The 22,382-nt window shown below is 44.5% G+C and overlaps 2 protein-coding genes across 2 annotated transcripts; one reads left to right on the top strand and one right to left on the bottom strand.

Moving 5' to 3' along the window:
* Nucleotides 1–1,270: 1,270 nt before the first annotated feature.
* LOC137909805 (transcription factor SOX-8-like) lies at nt 1,271–3,851 on the top strand. Its single transcript, XM_068754227.1, has 3 exons — nt 1,271–1,668; nt 2,776–2,993; nt 3,091–3,851. Exons 1-3 carry the CDS (start codon nt 1,271–1,273, stop codon nt 3,849–3,851), a joined length of 1,377 nt encoding a protein of 458 aa, XP_068610328.1.
* A 3,222-nt stretch (nt 3,852–7,073) lies between these two features.
* LOC137909964 (arf-GAP with dual PH domain-containing protein 1) lies at nt 7,074–22,203 on the bottom strand. The gene is made up of 11 exons (XM_068754394.1): nt 22,113–22,203; nt 15,968–16,095; nt 13,541–13,632; nt 12,529–12,611; nt 10,256–10,368; nt 10,000–10,146; nt 8,421–8,504; nt 7,969–8,031; nt 7,514–7,585; nt 7,204–7,432; nt 7,074–7,102 (listed from the first exon to the last, which is right to left on the bottom strand). Exons 1-11 carry the CDS (start codon nt 22,201–22,203, stop codon nt 7,074–7,076), a joined length of 1,131 nt encoding a protein of 376 aa, XP_068610495.1.
* Between the last annotated feature and the right edge of the window lie 179 nt (nt 22,204–22,382).

Below are 22,382 nucleotides of genomic sequence, written 5' to 3'. Positions count from 1 at the left end.
CTGCTGCTTCTTCAACATTGATTTATAGATGTGCATTATTACATATAAGGGTCAACTAAGGCACTTGGTAGTTAAGTGAACATGTTTAAATACTGCAAAGAAAAACCTGTAAAAAACAGATCATTTACAAAAAAATTTTATTCAAGAAGTAAGATTTGGGACTTTGAATCACGATGAGGAAAAAAGAAGAATCAACTGGACTTGTTCAAGTTAGATCAAAGAAGCCTCTCATCCAAGAGGCTTCTGAGTTCTGAGAGAGTTTAGATACTTATACTCTGGTTGGAGTAGAAAACCAAGAAACAAAGAAGGGACCGAAACCACCAAGGCAATCAGATTTCCCAGGAGTATTAGCATTTCCTTTATGAATGAACCGACATGTTGGCACTTTGGGCTCTAGAGTATATTGTAAAGTTGCAAGCGTCATGAAAAAGGCTGATATACTTAAAGGTGTAGCCGCCTAGTGGTTGGAGTTAACATTTAACTTTACTGTGTATGGGCCACACAGAAACAGACAAGCATTCACGCACACAATGACGCACAATTTGGAGGAACCAGTTCACCTAAATGGCATGTTTTTGGAGGTGGTAGAAAACCGGAGGAAACCCACACAGACACGGTGAGAACATACAAGATAGGATTCAAGCCCAGTACCTTCTTGCTGTGAAGTGACAGCGGTAACCTGCACCCCCCAAATTTCATAATGATTAATATTAATTCAATTTAAACATTGAATTCTAAGGTCAGCTTTGAAATGGAAATTTGAAATTCACACAGTTCAGCGACAGCTGATAAATGTGTACCAAATGCAATTACCCTCTGACATAGTGAGTGAGATCAGAAACATTTAGGCTTCTCATGCTTGCCACTAAAATGGGACAAATCAAACGCATCTTCCTTTAATTGTGTAGAGTACTATTCAAAGTGCATAGTAAATGTGTTTTAAATTAGAAATGTGGCACAATATCGGCTATTAACGACCAAAGTAGTTGCATTAACCTGGTTCTTGGTAGCAAACTAGGAGGAACTCTGCTTGCGGAAATTTCCAAAAGGCAATCGGACTGGAGGGGCGGATCCGTGCAAGTTGTGAGGAGAGTTGAAATCCCAAAAAGAAAGCAGAGACTCTTCAAAGCCTGCCTGATGTGGAACAGAGTAACAAGAAGAAAAAATATATCACGAGAAGCTCTGGATTACATTTGATCTGAACTGAAACAGTCTTCCAATATAGGCGCACGAGACGTGAGACCATTACGCAACCTTTTATGGACCAATAATGGCCGGAGAGAAGCAGTCCTTGACAGACCATCCCCGCAGTCCAGCCGGCAGCGACAGCCCCATGTCCCAGCGTGGATCCGATTCAGAAACCCCCACTTCTCCGGCGGGATCCAGCAAGCTGGGGGCAGCGCGCCATTTGGGAATTACGCACGGAGTCGAGAATGAGCGCTTTCCCGCCTGCATCCGCGACGCGGTGTCGCAGGTGCTGAAGGGCTACGACTGGTCCCTGGTGCCAATGCCCTCCCAAGGGGGGAGAGGGTCCAAGTTCAAGCCGCACGTCAAACGGCCGATGAACGCGTTCATGGTTTGGGCGCAGGCCGCGCGTAAAAAGCTGGCGGACCAGTATCCTCATCTTCACAACGCCGAGCTCAGCAAGACGCTGGGCAAACTGTGGCGGTGGGTAGAGCTGTGGGTTCCATTCCACGAAGGTTTTTATTACTGTAATCATAAGTGAAATTATAAAGAAAGATTAACAACCCACAGTTGTCTGATCGATTTAAACGTTTATTTCAAGCAAAATGCAGTGATCGTTTTATTTATTTCATTTTCTTCCATCTACCAAAGAGGCTATATGTTTACACCGATACCAATTTGTTTGTTTGTTTGTTTTGTTGGTTGTTTAGATTGTTAGTGGGATTTTGCAAACGATTTGTACATTTTTTCCCCATGAAAATTAACTGGAAGATCATCTCGGGTTATAATCCGGTTTAAGGGCCATATCAGGTTGTTGTTTTTTTTCAATTTTGGAAACATAGCAAGATTTAAAAAACCAAGTTGTTGGTTTCTTTGTTTATCATAATAATAATGCCTGGAACGTGAATAAAATAGTCATATTTAAAATCAACGGATTTAAATATGTTTCCAAAGGGCATAGTGTTTATTGGCAAATATACATTCAGGGGATAGATAACATTGTCCGCAATGATTAAACTGTAGCTATTGCAACCATGCGTCTAAGTATGTATATTTATTTACTTTACTTTGTTGTCCGCATCAAAACATGTAAACATTTGGTCCAATACTAGTTTTACATACGTTCATTTGATTATAATAATGCTGAGAAACATCAACAACTGATATAATGTCAAAAACACACAAAATGTCACTGAAATAACAAGAATCATTTCAATTCATCTCTTGCCATCTGCTAATATAAAAAAAAATATCTCCAAATCTCAACATGGAACAAAACACGCATCCATTTAGAAATAAACATGCATTGGGTGGTATTTTAAATGGTTTGCATCATCAATAAGTTCTTCCTCTCTTCCTTAGATAACTCGGAGGCCAAATGCACTGCTTCCGTGTTGGACCCTACCGGGGATCGTGCAATCACTTTTGTCACTTTGTCACTTTGTGTATATATTTAGTTTAAGTTGAATGAATGTGTGTTTGTTGTGTGCCTCGAGCTGGGACCTGAGTGCTGTTTTTTGTTCGTGCATGAGAGTGTCTGAATGTCAATAAACATTTCTTGATTCTTGATTCTTGATTCTTGATTCTTAGACTCCTCTCTGAAGCGGAGAAGCGTCCCTTCGTCGAGGAGGCTGAGAGGCTGAGGCTGCAGCACAAGAAAGACTATCCCGACTACAAGTACCAGCCACGGAGACGCAAGAGTGCAAAACCGGGACAGGGGGACAGTAGAGCTGGACTGGTCCAGCAGCAGAATCAGCAGGGGTTGTATCAGACAGAATCGGGGGAGGTGAACCATCCAGACAGGACAGGTGGGATGATGATCTTGGAGTTCATTTTTACCTTAGGCCTTTACCTTTTATATTTCATAGAAATATTGATCAGGCATTCCCTGATATTTGTTTCCAGGTCATGAACCTCCAACACCTCCCACTACCCCTAAAACGGACCTCTCCATGGGGAACAAGCACGAAGGCCACCGGCCTGTAGATGGCAGCAGCGGCTCTCTTCCCTCCATCCGGCGCCAGAACATTGACTTCAGTAACGTGGACATCTCGGCGCTCAGCAGCGACGTCATCAGCACCATTGACGGAATCGACGTGTGCGAGTTTGACCAGTATCTCCCCTCGAACAGTCACAACGCCATAGTTCTGCCTCCATCAGGCGCCAACCACAGACGTAACCCTTCGGGATCCTTCATCCTGCCCGGCAGCCGCTCGAACTCTCGCAGCGTTCCCACGTGGACAACCGAAAGTGGGACCTCCACTGGGACGCCACCAGCTCCTTCCAGCGGTGACACGCATGGGCTCCGCGAGGACTTCAGCCCCAAACCGCAGATTAAAGCTGAGCAGATGAGCCCAGGTCGCTGCAGCAACTCCTGCACCTCCACACCTCCACCTCCACGCCCTGAACGCACCTCCCTTGGTTCAGGCATCTGTCCTTCAGCTTCTTCCTCCTCTTCCATCCAGTCTGACTATGCTGACCTTCAGAGCTCCAGTTTCCATGGGGCTGTCTCTGGATTTCCGGCGCATCTGTATCAGTGCCCGTACTTTCACTCCCAAAGGCCTCACGCCACGCCGCTGATCAACGGCCTGGCCCTGGCACCGCCGCCACACAGTCCTCCCCCCGACTGGGAGCAGCCAGTCTACGCGACACTCACCAGGCCTTGAAGGGGAGTTACCCGAACATCAAGTTTGTGTCTATTTGGACAGTTTGGATTTCCGAACGCCGTCTAGCTTTATGTGGCTGACGTTTTGTTGGTCAATGTTGCATTTGTTCAGTTTCAACAAGGATTCAGTGTTTTGTCTTTTTGAGGGAACTGACATTTAAGATGGCCTCAAAGTCAGCAGTGATAAAATGTTGGTGAGCGAGTTGCACCTTTTTGAAATGGGGAGTCTCAACTTTAACAGCAGTTTTTCCTTTCTCGATCTGGTTGAGTAAAACCGTTTCTCTTCTTCCACTGTGTGAGTGATTCATATATATCTGTTGCATTTATAGGATGTTTGTTAGTCGGTTTTGAGTCCTCCTGATTCATGCAGGGTATCGGGTATGCTGGACGTAGTAGGCAAACAAAAGCCCTGCCTAACTTGTAATCCATCAGCCTGATAAAAGTCTTTAGTCCATTAACATTAGTTTGAAGTCTAGGAAAAGGCTACCAGATTGCCTAGCAGTGAGAAGGTCCTGGGTTCAAGTCTGCTTGAGAACTGTGCAGCGTTTGCCTGCTCTCCTTGCGGGTTCAGTCCAGGTTCTCCGTCTCCTTCCTGGAGACTTTCAATTGACTGTTTGCGTGATTGGTTGTTTGTCTTTCCATGTGGTGTGGTGTGATGAACTGGGGACTTGTTCAAGGCGCACGCCGGCTGAGGTGGGAGGCTTTTTGGAAATAAATAGGGGTTCCAAAATTCACTCTCCGATAAAGGAGGAGGACGCATGCAAACATTAAACATTAATAGGCTCATCAGATGCTACACATACTTTTATTTACATGGTTTTATTTGAAATTAAAAATAAAAATGCTGCTGTTGTTGTATCACGATTATAAAAATTGGCTATTTCTAAACTTTCTCACATTTCATTTCATTTTGGGAAATCATCTTTGCACCGCCGATGGTCTCTCATGAACCTTTGACCCTCTACTCTAAAAAGTGAAACTACCTTAAGTGACATGTTTACACGAATCTCGAGATGAATAAAGTGGATCTTGAGCTTTTTAATTCTCTTACAGCTTTTCTGCAACCCCCTTTAAAATATTTGACTTCTGAAACAAGAACCGCCGACAAAATAGAGCCCAAAACCCGAGGCCATTTATTTGGTAGTTGTACCGTTAAGAAATGCTTGCTGCCTGCTCCTGCACCTCACTGATGATGCTCCCTTCAGGGCAAACACGGGAGCTGTCGGGCTGAGGCCCCCGCCCGCTCTTAAACACCTCCAGGGTGGGGAGGACCTGCCGGCTGCAGCTCAGTGGCTCACTGTCTGAGCGGTTTAACATGACAACCCGGTTGCCAAGGACAACAAGTCGGCCAGACAGAAGCAACATTGATGGAGCCATAATTCCAGAACGACTCAGTACCAGGGCGTGTGTGTGTAGGAGCTTGTGTAAGCGTGGCGAGATCATCAGGTGACATTTACGCCACATGATCGGGTCACGCTTGTGTCCAGTTGTGAGTGCAAACCGGCACAAGGGTCCTTTTACAAATGATTTATGAGCACGATGCACTTTTATATTGGTGAACCATATTATACCTCCAGAAAAAGGTTGACAAATGAAAGGAAGAAAGCATCACGTCCTGTCTGGTGTGTCTTTTTGACGTGTTCAGTGTTGTTTCAGAGTTGCCCTGTGAATGATCTCCAAGGGTCTGGGCGTCTGTGACAGATAAACACCACATTCTCTTTGTTGGCATGTAGGAAAAGAAAAGTAAAGTCTTTGTGGCTCCTAAGGAAGGGTGACATCTGCTGCATTGCCTCAAATCGTGCTTATTGATTAAAAGTGTGTCTGAAAACGTCACCTTAGGAAATGGAATCTGCAGCTGTGGGGTTAATACGTCTGAAATTTCGGAGGCCTTCTCCTCATCTTTACTCGAGACTAAAAGGCCATGCTAATGCACTCTCTGCCGACATGTCACGATGTTCATGTGGGTAATGTCGACGTGCGGTTTGGACAGTGGAGAAGAATTTGTGGGATTCAAAAAGGCAAGGTGTCTGAGCCTCAGTGCTAAAGCTGCAATGCTTAATCTGTGTAATATTTTCAATGCACAGCCATGAGAGTGTTGTTTCTCAAAAACTCAACTCATCCCTTTAATTTGCATCTCTAATTTTACTCTAGGTCAGCAAACGCAGGGCCGTCTGCAGGCTACAGGCTTTAGAATAACACCGCCATCTGCAGGACAGATTACGCAACTGCTATTCAAACTAACTCCTTCATTTGGCTGAGCCAACATCAGCCTTGCTTGGCTGCATCTTCAGGACTGCCCTTTAACGAATCATTGCAAAATGTCTCTGAGCTATAATTAATCGGGAATGATTCTTAAATCTTAAATATTTTCAAAAACATCTTAAACAATGAGGACAAATCGGACACTGCCATTCAATTTCAGGTTCACCTGTATTAATGTTAAGACCTTCAGAGCAAAACAAACGAACACTGCGACTGACAAGGTCAACGGAACAATGCCTCCTTTAAAGAAGATGCAAAACAAAAATAAAACAGTTGTTGGAGTGCCATATAAATCACAGTCCAGTCACGTTACAATCCTTCAAAGCAGCAATAAGTGTAATGTCTGAACAACAGTACAAATAAATAAGACTGAGGAGGTAAGAGGCTGCTGTGCGGATGCCGATTGGCCACGTCCGGCGTCGCGGACAGCCACGGTGAGATTCTGTGTGTTTTTATGCATATCTGTTGTTAACAGCACTTTGCAGGTGGCAGAGTTCCTGTGCCTGAGGTTCAACCTCACAGACTCCTCAATGCAAATATCACATCAAAACTGTACATTCAATAAATTAACAATGCATCGTCTTCATTAAGTTACCAGCAACATGATTCTAGATTACATAATTACACTAGATTACAGGTACAATGGCCATCCACAAGAGAAAATCTGAAAGGGGGTGGGGGGTACAGGGAGTCTGCATGGTTGAGGACAGGGAGCATGATGTATAGAGCAAGGTTGGCAGGCATCGTAGTGATGACATCATCGAACCTTTGTCCTCTGATGGCCAACATTGTAACCCCAGATGGGCCTTTCGTCCCACGCGTCTCTTTCTCCTCATCATATTCCGTCTTCCTGCCTCCAGCCCCACACATCACAACCGTCGCCCCACCGTCACACACGGGGGCCATCAGATCTAAAAGGGGGCTGGGACCAGTCTGGCTGAGTCGTGGCATCCAACAGTCTTCAAGGTTTGTGTTTGAAATGGGCCTCCACTGCACAGACACGCAAAAAGGTGATGTAAGAAATCAGCCATCAAATCTACATTTATTGGAGATGAAGCTGCGCCAATAAATCAACTTAGTACTTCCTGCACCTGCGTACTCCTGCGGCCTCATTGGCCGATTGATGACTCTCTGGAAGGCAGCTATCCAATCCCGTTGCTCGGCCTCAGTCTCACAGGCAAACAGGAACTTCCTGTCTGGTGTGACGATGGTGATGCCGTGGCTCCAGCGGCAGCCCTGCGTGGACGGGGGCAGGCCGGGCAGGACAGTGTAGCTGTTCTCCTTACTGCCAATGAAGACCTCGCCGCGGGCGTAGGCGTCCTGGGAGGAGAAGAGGGAGACACCGACGTGAACAAGATAAACGATTGGTTGGAGCTTCCAGAAAGGTCAAAGGCCTCCCACCAGAGGGTCCTTGAAGTACATGAGTCTCCTGTCGTCCATGGTAAACCATCGCTTCTTGAAGCCCTCTGTGTGCTGTGGGGGAGAGGGAAGACAAAAGGCTTTAAGGGGGGGCTGAAAGGGCCACAAAATAAATAAATACTCTATAGGGCTGTGCAATATGATGATGCAGTTAAAATAACCCTGAGTGGTTGTGATATAATTAATGCGATAATGATACAAAATCCTAAATGTTTTTTTTAAGATATTTTACATATGTGTGTCTTTTTCTGACCTTTCAGTCTTGAATTACTGAAATTCTTTGATTGAATTTTCTCGAACAAAACATTCCGAGCGGGTACGAGTCGACGTTACGAGGTCACGAAGGAGAACCCATTCAGCTGTTATACTTTAGTTTAATGACGTTCTTTTATTCGAAGCTGATGGTAGGATCGGATGAGCTCAATCACTGCACAAACCTTTGGACCCGTTTTCTCCATAAAACCTTCCTTCATGAAGTTTCGGGTCAGTTTGGGGACCAGCTGGGAGAGAATCACACAAAATAAAAGCGAGGTTGATCAGATATTACAATTCTAATAGAGAATAAAGCGACAAACAATATGAAGTCAACCTGTAGATGATAGAAATCACACTTACATACACAATTTGTGTTAAAGTGTGTTACCAGTCATTGAATCATTATTTAACCACATTGCCTCTCAGCTGAGGCATTTACTCCACTGAAGAGGAACATTTCTACCGTGTCTATTTGGCTTCTGCGCCGCAATACGCTGGCGACATGTCCGGGGTGTGCCCTGCCTCTCGTCTATAGCAAGCTGGGATAGGATCCAGCAACTCCCGTGACTCACAAAGCGGGAAAAAAAACATTCCTGGATGAGGTAATTACAAATCTAAAATCAGCCGCCCTCACCTCCTCATCACTTGCTCCGGGGAAGGCCACCTGCAAGTAGTGGAATCTGGCTGCTCTGATAGCGTTGAACCAGTCAACCATCTCCTGTAACAGACAGAAACGAATTCAGTGACAATGTGTCCCGCAGGAATCCCCACGGTGTCTCCCCACGGCATCTCCCCAGGCTGTCTCCTCAGGGTGTCTCCCCCCGGCGTCTCCCAAACGGCATCTCCTGACGGTGTCTTCCGACGGTGTCTCCCCACGGTGTCTCCCGACAGCGTCTCCCCACGGCGTCTCCTGATGGTTCTCCCCACGGTGTCTCCCCACTGTGTCTCCTCACTGTGTCTCCCCACGGTGTCTCCCCACGGTGTCTCCTCACTGTGGTTATTTTGGGCTGTGTGTTTGAGCAGTTTTGCTCCCGGATGCTAGTGGAGGTCTATTCTCCGTGCTGTGTGTGGTGCTGCATAGTTGTCGATAACGTCACGGCCGACAGAATGAGAGGGACTGTGACAGAGTGAACCCAGTGAACCTTGTCACAGTGACACCATTCAGCCAGCAGGGGGGGTGGGGGGACGTTGCACGAACGAGTCTCCATCCTTCTCCTCTTCTCGTTTAAGGATAAATTATCTTTCTTACAGATCCAACAGGATCCAGAAACATCGACATGAAAATGAAACTGCTGATTTAAATTAAATCAATGCTCTTTAAAAAAAAACACACACAAGGAAAGAAAGCCTAGTTTGGGCCAGATGTTTGTTGATTTTAATATTACAATTGCCATACCACATATCAACGTAAATATGACAATAAATATAGTCTTACAAAAGCATGTGAGATGACTCTGCGAACAAAACAGGAGAAGAGCACGCCAAAGACCAATTGGCCTGTCAATCAATAGTCAAACTGTGTGTCTCCATATATTGGCATCATGTATTTGTGTCTTTTCCTACCATGAAGAATGGACTAATATGTTAACGCAGAATTTATACAGCGCTGGCATTTGCCATGTCACTCTGACCTCATCACTCCACACAAGGAAGCACCACCAAACTCAGCACAACAATGAGGGGGTGTTTATCACCCCCCATGTTAAGAGCTTGTTCAGAGCCTACTGGAGGATTCAAAGCGAAGGAAGTGTCAGAACTGAAGGACACATACTGTATGTCTCTGGCTATGATTCCAGTATAAAACATGATCAGGTAATGTCCTAAAGAAGCAAAACAATAAAAAAAAAATACAGAAGCCTTTTTTACATTAGAATTAGTTATACATATTAATTTATATATAAATAAATATTTATTTTATTTTGTGCTGGTTTAGAGCTTTGAAATCGCTCACATACTGCAGCTTTTTTGTACCCGCAGCTCCTCCATTATTATAAAAAAAAAATGCATTAATTTGAGTGTGAATGTGAACAGACTTGAAATAAAACTAAAAACAAACATTTTAGTAATGTTGTCAGCCCTAAAAAAACACAAAAAATGTGTCATGAAAGGTTAAAATAAATAAATAAATAATATCATCAAGGGTCATGTGTGTGTTGGCGTGCACATTCTTCAGCTCACCCTCGTGGAGAGAGAGCAGAGACGGGATGGCGCACCTTAGCATCGCTGTGGTAGACAAAGATGTTCCTTGTGCTGTTGTCTTTCAGGTAGGTGATTTGCAGGCCACAGGGGTTGCCAATCTTTGCCGGCTGGAAGGTGGCATTAAGCGTCTCAATTTTCATCAGCGCTTTGGGATCCCTGGCCTTTATAGATAAAGATGTAAGCAACAGATAGAGCACCGTTAAATAGACATTCAGTGAGAAGTTAGTTTAATGCTGTACCCTTTAAAATCCGACGCATCCTCCCACTTACATCTTGCTTGTTGAAGTATTTCAGTGCTCCATCCCTCTCCGACAGGATGAACTTTCGGCTGAGAAACTGACCGTTGTCTCTTCCTCGTTTCCATAGTAACCCCTCTCTGTACCCTAGGTGGAGAGAGAGCAAATGTGCGTGTGGCTGGGTTTGCTGCTCAGACCAGAGATGAAAAGGAAGAGACATTTGTAATGGTGATCGGGAGCCGTGAGCTGCTGTAAACCGCGTCTTGTGTAAGACGATGCTTTAGTTTCGCAGAAAACAAAAGATAATTTGAGATCAGATTTGGAAGCGGAAGGAGAAAGCAAAGAGGGAGGGAGCGAAAACACAACTTCTAAGAAGCAAACCGAAAATATGTGCAGCAAGACACATTAAAAAGTCCAAAGAACACAATTTTCCATGCTAATGATAAGCTGATCTATTTATAGCCTGCAAGGCCGTCTTCTTCTATTTTGGTAAAAAGCACGGCCCACTCTGCCTCCTCTAGCCTTTCCTCTCTGTTTATGGCCGAGCTGCAAAGAGTTTCCTCTCTAATCTCGGTCTATTTCTGTGTCTTAATGGGAGACGAATGTCTCAGTACAATCAAACGGGTCTCCAAACAAAGTAATGATTTACTTTTGAGCCGTTTGACTAATGGTGCTAGCCCGACTTATTCAATGAGCGCCACTTGGAAAATAAGCTCACATTGAAAATCGCTCATGGGGGATGAAAGAGTCATGAATATTTCCTTAAATTACTACATGGGCGGTGCAGGATAAAGAAACAAGAGGAGAGGAGTATTAAGGGCCTGCATCACCCAAAATACAATACTCAAGCAATTTATGTACAAATATCGTGTTTTAGGATTTCAGGTTCGCAATATTTCACTCACATTTACTGATAAAGATGAGATCGATCATGCGATGTGGCATAGTCCATGTTAAGTGTACATAGCAGAATAATTACCTGGTTACCATGGTAATAGGAAATGGGAAGTCTTGAAACAAACAAATAAACAAAACAAAACAAAAACCCACACAGCAAATGGTCATTTAAGCCATTGTTAATAACCAGTGACAAGGATCTCTTTAGAGCATACAACAATTTCTACGCTGCTTTCTTTTTCACTCTCCTTATTCAAAGCTCTGCCAGTGCTTACTTCTCCCACTTTTTGTTAATGCGTCTTTTTGTGAGTTTGTGTGTGTCTTTCCGACACGAAACATTCCCCAACACTGGCATCACCTTATTGATCAATACCTTTCCCTGTCCCCACCTTCGCCTCCTTCTCCTAATCTTTGCAGAATAGAATGGATCAATGTTACCATTGAGACCAGGTTGCTGCCATCAACATTAGCTGCTGCCCATTGACACACACACACACACACACACACACACACACACACACTTACACAGTGTTATTTTACTATCTCTGATTGTTCTTTACACCTTCTACCCTAACCGTTCCTCACTGTGAGGTGCTATGTGTGTGTGTGTATGTGTGCACGTGGAAGATGAGTACTTGTCTATACGGTGAGTGTCTCTTTGTATCTTTTCACCTCTGCCGAGGAGCTTATGTTTTCCGTCCCTCCGTTAGCAAGATAACTCAAAATGTTCCGGACGGATCTTGGTGACATTTTCAGGAAATGTTGGGGATCCTACCAGGAATAGTAGATAAAATTGTGACGATGATCCAGAAGAGATCCTGGATTCTGAATCACTTTGAAATTTTGGGTAATATTGCAGTCAATGGAGCTTCAAAATTTGTTCCTCAATAACTCGGTTGATTATTGGCCGACGTTTAAGGAATTTGACACAGTCGTGTAGGGCGGCGGATTTTCCTATTTACTTATAATGGAGGCTTTAAAAAAAAAATCCTATCCTGTAAAATATGCATTCAATTCACTCACAAAAAAAATCCCAGTCATAAAGGGTCCGCAAAATGTCTTCTGGATCTGATTCAGAATGAGGTCAGGAAAAAATATTAAATTTTAACATTGAAAACCCCATTTGTGAGGGTTGCTATGGTGACTGTTGCTGCAGGTTTGATTTCTGCCCTGCACAGCTGCGGAGGCATCGTTGACCTGAACGAGACGCACATGTTACACATCTCACCTGATCAGCTCCTGCCTCTTTGGACCCGACCTGTGATTTTTGGTGAGTGAATTGAATTAAATCACACCAGAGGATGGACACAGGAATGTTTTATATTGATCATGTCAATGTGTTCTTGTAGCAATAGTGTTTTCCACCAATCTGACACCCATGTAAGTATTCAATATTCCGTATGCACATACCTGCAGAGTAAGGCTCCTGCTTTTCGATGAACTCAAACTCATTCCTCTCGTACTTGGCTCTGATCCACTGCTCCCTCAGCAGCCTGCAGGTACAGAAACACACACACAGGTAATGCTCATTACAGGTCAAACGGAAACAGGACCGGTGGTCCACATGCAGTTCATTTGTAACCAGAGAGACTAATTTTTTAAAAATCTGCATATATCTTATAACAATTGCTTCCTCAGTGGGCTTGATGTCCAGGATGTCCTAGCCACACAGTCTTGGGTGCACGGAGAGCCATTTTCTGTCCTGCTCTCCTCCACACAACACAAATGTGATAACTTTAAAGTAGCATCCTCTGCCTGAAAGACCTTGAAAACTGGCTCTTCAAAAAGTCGAGACTCACAAGGTTTCAGCTAAGTTTGACTTCATTGCCTCAAGACGTTGCCGAGACATTTGCATTCACTAGAAAAGGGATGGATGGAAAATCCAAGTGTCCTGTTGTCTGCTGTTGTTGTGCGGACATTTAAAGTTTGCAGTCACGGAACTCGTGTAAATGCAGTGGCCTCCGATTACAAAAGCAAAAGTGAGTCAGCAGAACTTTGTCCACGTGACTCAAAAGGTCATAAACATCCATCAGCTGCTTTTGTTTATAGACATTTTAGACGTACAAAGAGGAAGACGAAGCAATAGAAGAGATACTAAATATAAACTTAATGTTACAATGTCCTACTTTACAGCGCCGTCAAAAGAATAAATCCATAACAGCATTCAGCTTTTTCTTTTGTTACATCTCTGAGGTCAATCAGGACCAATATTACATAAAGGTGCACGAACCAATCGAAAGACAGGCCTGCAGCTTAAAATGGACTAATGAACAGATACATGTCACTCAAATCTGCAGTTTATATAGATGACGCCACACAAACAGAGATACTGTAGCTGTGATAATGCCTGGGAATGTGCTGGGAGTGGGAATGCAAAGGTAATGAACTTGATCTATCTCAGGATCTAAGGATGGCAACTCACTTGCAGTCGGTGTGTGTTGGTCTGTAGCAGAAAGCAGGAACCTTCTGCTCATATTTAGCCTTTGCTGCACTGTTTCCCATAGTAGCCATCGACTGTAAGGGAGAAAGAACACGTCCATCTAAATACGAATCAATCAGCTCAATACGAAACACAGGGATGCATTTGCATTGAAACTTTAAAGGGACAATCTTAAGTACAGCAGAACTTTTTGTTGTGTTGACAGTGAGCTCCCAGCCATGATTTGGGGATTTAGTTTTATAAACGGATGCACATGGGATCAGGATATTATCGAGCATTTAGACCAAAACGAATCCCAGTCTGGTCCAGCTGCCAGAACACCTCAACAGCATTGTGTTGTGATTTGAAGGACAAATAGGGGCAGAATATTTGACCATGACACAAACCTCCAAAGAAAGTCAAGGGAATTAACCTGCTGCCAAACATGTGATGCATTCAACGTCTTAGACGTGACATTTAGGATAGGAGGCAAATGTCAACACCAGGTTGCACAGCCTCCTCATTACGTAACGCCTTGTCTTCATGCAAACTGGTAACTACTTCAGACCGTGGGCTGCAGGCGGAACGAGCAATGTTCTGACTGAATGCCAACGTGAAGCAAGACCCCTGTGGGACATTTGTGCCCCCTTTTAGGGATTCCTATAAAGAGAAATCCAGGTGCAACTAAGAGTGAACACTATACTCCTATATTAGAACAGTCTCCTCTGTCTGTAGATGTTTTATTGGAGTGGTACCAGAACGGCTCCAGAAGGCTCAAACATAAACGATGCCATTTCAAAAATTGAACACAAACAATTCTCACAATATTGCTATTGTTCTTACATTCTCTGGAGTCAAATCAGCACAAATATGCCCTACAATCACTGGCATCCGATATTTCTGAATGACTTCAACATCGTCACCCCCAAAGTCCTTTGTGTCTCCCATAAGCAATGACATGATCCCTTTTTCATTAGTTCACATGATTCTGCACAGAACTCTCTCTCTCCCCAACACGTTTTTAAAAAGAGGGCATGTATATCATGGAATGATCCCTCATTGATTCCTGAGTGCAAATTCTCTCCTTCCAAAGGGAGGCCAGAGGACAAGGTGAGCCAAAGATCAATTATTTTGAACTGATAAAAACCACTCTGTTGCCCGAGGACTTCGGATGGTATCGCAGGCAATTCAATGGAAAGCTATATCGTAAATGAGATTAAACTCTGATTGTTGCTGTAACCTATTTTCTACCAACTTTATCACTGATCTACAAAGTGCAGTGTAAAAAGACAAAGTACGTTTTTAAGTCTACAACATGCGTGATCAAGCAGACCTGCTTCAGGTTAATAAAAACAGCACAGAGAAAATGTCCCGACTGGGCTGTTTCTATAGCAACAAAAAAAATAATGAATCGGTTTTACCACGGGCTGCATAATACAGTATTTTTGGCTGCATTGTGTTCACTGTCAAACTGTTAATGAATACTTGATTTGCATGTGTTGGAATTTGCACACACTTAAGATTTCAGATTCCTATTCTCTGTTCTATCTTCATACGCACTGAATTTCGCACTCTTCATAGATGCATCCACTTCGTCATTTTATCAGCCTTGTCTGTCTCAGCAAAGTCATCGGTCACCACCGCCAGTGGACTCCAATGTTAGGACTGATATTGCTAACAATAAAATATCATATGCAGAGCTGCAGAGGCATCGTTGACCTGAACGAGACGCACCTGTTCCACATCTCACCCAATCAGCTCCTGCTTCTTTGGACCCGACTCTCTGGACAGTTCTCTGCCAGAATATGCTCTCTGTTTCATCAGTTTTTTCCGGCTCTCCCGTTCTATGTATCTTCCCGTATTCCCTAGTTTGATATCTTGTTCGGCTCGTATGTTCTTCTGCCGCTGTGCAGCCAGTAATTTCTGTTCACCCTTTGAAATTGTTGTTTTGATTGGCTGTGATTTTTCGTTTGTTTCCCCCGACAACCAGCCTGCCCTCCTTTGGCGTTTTCTTGTTTAGGCATTGTTTTTGTGTTAAACCCTTTTTAGGTCTATTGTTATCTTTCGTTTTGTATATATAAGTATTTTCATTGTTTGATTTTGTCTGCCTGGCATTCTTGGGTCAAAATCCTTGCTCGGCTCGTAACACCCATTTACGGATTCAGAAATCAGTTAAAAATACACATCAACTCTGATTAACTTTTACTTTTCATGGTTGGTGTATAAAGATACCAAGAACAATTTATAACCTTTGGGTGATGATCCAGATCACCATATGGATGGTGTAAATCCAATTACAAGGGGAATGAGCTGCTTGGCGGAGGTCTGTGCTCTCTGAGTGCTTTTCTAGTTGATTATGATTTCAACAGATATGCCGTGATAGTGATTTTGTAATGAAAGTATAATTAAGGCTTGCTACGACCGCCTTACCTCCACATCACTGGCCTCCCATGTGTCCTGGACAGATTTGACCCTGCTTATATGGGGGATGTTTCTGTGAAGGAGCGAACAGGCCTGGCAAACAAACACACCCAAAGTCAGCGACGCCCAGTCCGGCTCTGCAGGTAGGAGAGGGAGGGCGAGAAAGAAAGGGACAGAGGGAGAGGCGGGGGGGATACAAGAGGTAGGGAACAAGAGAGGTGAAAGTGAGTTTTGGGGATAACAAGAGAAGGGAGCGGAAAGGCAGTAGAGGAGGATGAGAGAGGGGGAGAGGGGGAGAACACTTGTCATAAAGTACCCCAACAAAGAGCTCGAGGTTCTCGCGATAAATATGTAAAGTGCTGATGCCAGCGCTGTTCAGGTGTAACAGTAGCAAAGTTAGTGACGGAAGGGAATCCAGTGAAGCGTCTCCCTGCTGGTAAAGGTGAGTCAAGCAGCAAATGGCATTTTGGGGGAACATTCTATTTAGTCCACTAACAGGAAACGGACTGCAAGAGATCAGATCAGAACTCAGTCCAGGTGGTCTTCAGGTTGGTTACATCATCAGACTTCGGTCATACAGTATAGCCCTGCGATATTCTGTACTTACAAGGGAAAAATAAGTTGAAAAAAATTAAAAGAAGCATACAAACACCTACGTGCATGGACGCTGTGCATGATTTCTAACACGCCATGCTGCTAATAGCATGAAGACACAACACACACCCTTCAATTACACATAATTAGAAGCTCACAGTCAAATGACTCTCGAGTTATTCAGCAGCAGCATCGGTGGGTGTTGGGCAAAGGTGTGTTTGAGTCACTGCATCTCAGACAGCCGTGATTTGATGCAGTCGGTCAGAGACAGGGACACAACGTGTTGAGATCAGCATGACATAAAAAAAAAAAAAGATGAGGCTGCAATTAGGAGTTTGGATGTGAAGACAGAGATTATCTCACTGGCAGCTTTTTCAAACATTTTTGATAATGATTCCTTTAATGTGACATTCCATGCCCCGAGGACAGCCTGAAATACCCGGAGTTGGCCTGACGGGGTCCCTTCCCTTGCTACCACCCAGCACACGATGCACCTAACCCCAGCAGCATTCCTTACAGGTGGTCGGCCTACATGGCGGTGATGCCATGTTGTTTCTTTGGTCCGCACCCAGCTAGGATAAAGACAAGTTGACCTTCCAGCTCTCACTCAGGACGAGGGCTCCAGTCTCTCTTGGCTGGTGTTAAAACTCATTTTGTTGTTGTTGGTTCATTTAAGATCCTCATATCACTTTTGGTTTGGCCTTTACCCTGAGACCAATTCACCAAGTGAGACCCAACCAGAGGCTGTTGCCCTGATCCGTGCAGTTCTCAGGATGACCGGGGTACACAAACCCAAACATGAAATAAATGTGGGGGGGGGCTGCTTATTCTTCACGAAAGGAACCGGTTAAGGGGGTTCAGGCACTTTGGTCAGGATCCCATTTGATGCTTTTCCTTTGGAAAAACTTGGGAGGTTGGGGTCGAATCTCATCGAGCCTCTTCAGGCCTTTAGCATTGGTCAGAAGGATGTCAGGAATACCCTGTGGAGGTTGCTACCTTTGCAACCCAACCCCAGGCAAGAGGAAGAGAATGCATAAATGCACAAACAGAAGATTACGCCGCTGGTTATTCCAAAGGAGAAGCACAACAGACAACACGAGGAAGTTGTTTCAAGCATCATCCATCTCACTTTCTTTGCAGCTACTTGTTCGAACACTCGGCTGTTAGCACATTGCATCATAGTCATATGAATACACACACCCACACACACACACACAGATAGGGAGTGTGTGATTCTCAAGGGAATCATATGAGAGTCAATTGAGGAACAAATAGTTGCGTTATTCTGTCCATCTCGAGGCTGCAGAAAGACGAGACAAAGGCCAACATGCCCGGCAGCAGAAAGCAACAAGGAGGGAGCGGCTCAGAGGACAATGTGATGGTGGATGAAATGTCGGAAGGGTTAGGGAAGGAAAAGAGAACGCGTTCTTAATGATGTCACCCCATGACATCAGTCAGTCCCCTGAGGGTGTTACGCAATCTAATCTTCCTATTGATTGGTATATTTTGACCAACGACAAGGGCATGTTTGAATAAATGGGTTACCTAAATAATATTAGATCATAAGCAAGCAGAGAAGGCACTTTCATTCCAATAAGAAGCCATATAAACATATATTTATATTTGTTTTATGAGTTGGATGTTGTCCTCGACACAACACGCATCTAAACACAACCCTGCTGACAAAAAACAACATCACCAGCCATTCAGTGTTGACGTCACCGCTTTCTGAGTCAGGCCTTACAAAGAAGTAGACTTCTCTCATGGCGATTACAGAGGCCAAAATGACTAAGCAAACCACACACACACACACAGAGCTTCCCCTCTTTATGTACCGTAGACACACACAAAAAATGCCTCTCAACAGGACTACTGTGAACAACCGCGATGGTGAACAGAGGCAGAGCGCTCCCCAACGTAAAGCAACTCTGTGGCGTACGCGGTTTGAGGCCCGCTTGCTAAAGCACTTCCTCAATCTCGAGGGGGGGGGGGGGGGGGGGGGTTGTCGAGAGGAAAGCAGAGTTTTGCAGGAGTTACAGATAGTTACAGATAACTGGTGGTGAGATAGCAGCGCTTTTGACAAGCTTGAATAAAGAAGCGCCTGTGGCGTCACTGCAGGGCAGATGCACGATAAATGGATGAGGGAGCATTGCACACAATGGGGCCTCTGTGTGTGTGAGCATTCACGAGGCACCTTGTGCAGCAATCCATATGCAAATGTGGACGTATGGTACCATCAGTCTCCCAGTGGCCGTCATGGTGGGGGTTGATGACTGGACAGCTCGGGGGCAGCTGAGTTTGGGGCATATTTTTGTGTCTCGGGCAGAGCGCAGAGGTGTTTGTCTGTCTGTCCCTCCGTCCGTTAGCAAGATAACTCAAAAGGTTCTGGACGGATCTGGATGAAAAATCCAGGAAATGTTGGGGATGTTACCAGAAACAGATGACAGAATTCTGGCAATGATCCAGAAGAGATCCTGGATTATGGATCACTTTGAAATATGTGTTAGCATTGCAGTCAATGGAGCTTCAAAAACTGTTCCTCAATATTTTTGGTTGATTATTGACCGATGTTTATGGAATTTGACACAGTCATGTAGGGCGGGGGCCTCTATCTCACCACCGAATTTAATCCGGATTGGATCCAGAATGGAGTCTGAGAAATATATTTAATTGTAACATTGAAAACTCCCTTTTCGGATTCAAAAATCTGTTAAAAAATACACATCAACTCTGATTCACTTTAACTTTGGTGTTTAAAGATACCAATAACCATTTAGAACCTTTTGGTGATGATGTAGATGGTGTAAATCCAATTAGGAGGGGAATGAGCTGCTCGGCGGAGGTCTGTGCTCTCTGAGTGCTTTTCTCGTTGATTATGAAATTGTAAATTAATCAATTAAAAAATAACCCAGACATCTTGACATTTCTATCTCATTATTCATTTTTTTCCCTTTAAACTCTATAAAATGCTGTACATTGCTTGAACATAAATGAAATCTAATTTTATATTAAAAAAAGAAAAGGTGTATGAGAACCCAGCACTGCATGCTGGGAATGGCTCAGAATGGCATAACCCTACAAATGTGGATGTGTGGAAATATACAAATGTAATTGTTAAATTTGGATTTTGAATTACAACTTGAATTTAATTTAATTGAATTGATTAGAAACACCTCTCATAAAGTATGCAATGTTTCTTATTTTCACAAAAGCTCCCTTATAATTTGTATTTTATTTTATTAGCCATCAATAAATCGGTGGCGTGGTTTAATCCCATTGTCTGCTGGGTTTGTTTGATGTGCAGCCAACGCAGGCCTTGATGGCTGCTGATGCGCCTCTCTGGAGGGAACACCTGATCTGTGCGTCCTTAGCGAAGGGCAGAACAAGCAGCGCTGCCGAGCCGCAGAGAAACAGCCCAATTAGGCCAGACTCTCGGTCTGTTTACGGCGTGATGCATCAGCGATGGGGAGGAAAGGCCGAGGGAGGACAACCAGGTCACTGAAAATGTCTCATTGTCTTTGAGCAGACAGGTATTTACGGTATTTTAACCGCTTCCCTAACACTTTATCAGAATCATCATTGTCCCTGGAGGCCACAAAACAACTCCTACATCTTACATACAACTTCAGGCATAATGAGATTAAAAACAGGCAAACGTCTGTCTGGGTCCGGCGTCTGGGCAGTTTTTGATTGGGGAGCAGACATAGCAAAGTCAGATTGATATCTGATCACCACGTTGACAGAACGCCCAAACGTGAGACAGTTGAATTTCAGAAGGAGTCATTGATTCTCGACAACAAGGTTGCATTTTTCCCCACCCGAAGAATGAGATTTTCTATCATGGAATATTTCCAATAAACTGTTTTATATACCGATTTCGACTGTTCTCAAGAAAGCTGCGCTAAAGAGAAAGAGAAGGACCCCCCCCCCCTCCCAGAAGGACAGTTACTCAGTCATTTTATGGAGGAGGACTCCCTTTCAAAGGAATAACCCCTCCTCCTTCTGTCTGTCCCTCCACCTCCCTCCTGACCTGCAGCCAATACGGGATGCAAATGATAACGAATTGGGTTAAATGTACTTTTAGTATGCTTTTGTTTTTCCTAGTATTTACACTTGTATGTGTTTTCTGTTGTTCAGATACACGTAGTTACTGTAGGCATGTTAATGGGCATTTATCTGGTGCGTAGGAACGGATCAATCTAGTTTCCATTATTCCTTATGGGAAATATAGGTTTGCGAACAATATGACGGAACAAATTAAGGGAAGTTTCAAGGCATGTTGTGCAATAGGAGGGCATAGAGTGGAGTCCCTTCATTAGAAGACATTATCCAACCTGCCATGGGATCAATCCCTCCTCCTGGAATGACCAGCTTCTGTTTGGTTCCGCTGCAAACGCAGCTGCCACGCCTTTGCTGCAGCAAGGCAAACATTTTATTATGTAGGCAGCATTAAGGTGAAAGGAGAAAAGCGCAAAAGAGGAGAGGGGCAACCGGTTAAAGCCAATGGTACCCCCCAGGCAGTTAAGGGCATCACAAATATTCATCCAGATGCAATGAAAAGAGATAGTTTGGTTTGTGATATGTCTGCCAGTGCCCCCCTCCCCAAACAGGGGTTACAAGTCTTGTTTGGGCAAAGGGGCAGTTAACAAGCAATAAACACACTGTTTGGCATGCGGCCGATGGAAATGCCTTCAGCTTTGCAGGTATTTGGACACAAACCAAAGTCACAGGACAAGAGCTGAGCAGCAAATGATGGACAGTCTAGAGAAATCCACGCTGCTCGTAAAGACACGATTCATCTTCTGGAAACAATGGATGCTTTTGACAAACTTCAAGGTGATCCATCCAATAATTGCTGAGACATTTCAGCCAGGACCAAACTGGTGGACCAGATGACAACACTAAACAAACACACGCACACACACACACACACACACACACACCTCCAGGCAGACTGACAGCCATTTCTCTGCTTATAACAAGATGTCACCTCCTGGAGCGGATCGCTTTCCTCTTGTCCACTGCTGAAACGAAGCTTTCCAGATTTACAGTGACAGAACTGATCAGGCATCCTGGACGGACTCGCCTCCAGACACTTGGGCGTGCAGCCCGCACTGGAGCCACCGCGGCCACTCACTCACCGGTTCATCGACATTGTTGCCAGTAAGGCGGATTAAAGATGGTGAAGAAAGAGAGAGGATGAAGAAAGGAATGAAGCTACTTGACGGAGAAAGAAAAGTGAGACAAATAAACATGTGGAATGTGTTTCCCCGGCTCTGCATGCAGGGAGCTGCCGCTGGACCACAGCAAACACCCTCAGATTAACAACGGGAATAAATGTGGGAGCGTTTTATGGCAGTCCGGAGTCCATGTTGGAGTCCAAGGATTATTTGATCTGAGCTTGTTTATTTGTTTGTTTGTTTGTTGTTGTTTTTGTGTTCTGCCGGGCCTTTCACCACACAATGAGCTCCGTCTAGATGCGCTTTGACGCACCAGCAGCAGCTGGTTCCGCGCGCATTCACCGGCTGCGCTCCTATCAGCTCCGGGGGGGGGTCCTTACCTGGATTGCCGCAGTCCGCGCACGTTTCGTTGCCCGGCTTCGCCAGCACGTCCTGCAGGAGCCGGTTGTCTCGCTCCGGTTCAAGCGCCATGGTGATTTTATCCGTTCAGCCCCACGGCGGCGGAAAGACGCCTGACCAAGAACATCCGCAGCTGTAGTCCGGACAGACAGACGGACGGACGGGTCACCTGTCACCTCCGGCCTGGAGAGGAGCAGACCGGGATCGATATGATCCGAGTCTTTCTCTCTCCTCTTTGATAGCTCCAATGC

The sequence above is a fragment of the Brachionichthys hirsutus genome, chromosome 21 (assembly GCF_040956055.1).
Source record: "Brachionichthys hirsutus isolate HB-005 chromosome 21, CSIRO-AGI_Bhir_v1, whole genome shotgun sequence".
NCBI lineage: Eukaryota > Metazoa > Chordata > Actinopteri > Lophiiformes > Brachionichthyidae > Brachionichthys > Brachionichthys hirsutus.
The sequence above is the reverse complement of the archived record's forward strand: the minus strand, read 5'-3'. Positions and strand labels throughout refer to the sequence as shown.

What these genes read in the sequence shown, in the direction of transcription:
- LOC137909805 (XM_068754227.1), top strand. Translation starts at nt 1,271, where the DNA reads ATGGCCGGAGAGAAGCAGTCCTTGACAGACCATCCCCGCAGTCCAGCC. An exon ending in ACGCTGGGCAAACTGTGGCG is followed by an intron (nt 1,669 to 2,775) that starts GTGGGTAGAGCT and finishes CTTGATTCTTAG; the next exon opens with ACTCCTCTCTGAAGCGGAGA. An exon ending in GAACCATCCAGACAGGACAG is followed by an intron (nt 2,994 to 3,090) that starts GTGGGATGATGA and finishes ATTTGTTTCCAG; the next exon opens with GTCATGAACCTCCAACACCT.
- LOC137909964 (XM_068754394.1), bottom strand. Translation starts at nt 22,203, where the DNA reads ATGGCGCTTGAACCGGAGCGAGACAACCGGCTCCTGCAGGACGTGCTG. An exon ending in GCAGGAGCCTTACTCTGCAG is followed by an intron (nt 10,369 to 12,528) that starts GTATGTGCATAC and finishes CTCTCCACCTAG; the next exon opens with GGTACAGAGAGGGGTTACTA. An exon ending in TGTACTTCAAGGACCCTCTG is followed by an intron (nt 7,433 to 7,513) that starts GTGGGAGGCCTT and finishes TTCTCCTCCCAG; the next exon opens with GACGCCTACGCCCGCGGCGA.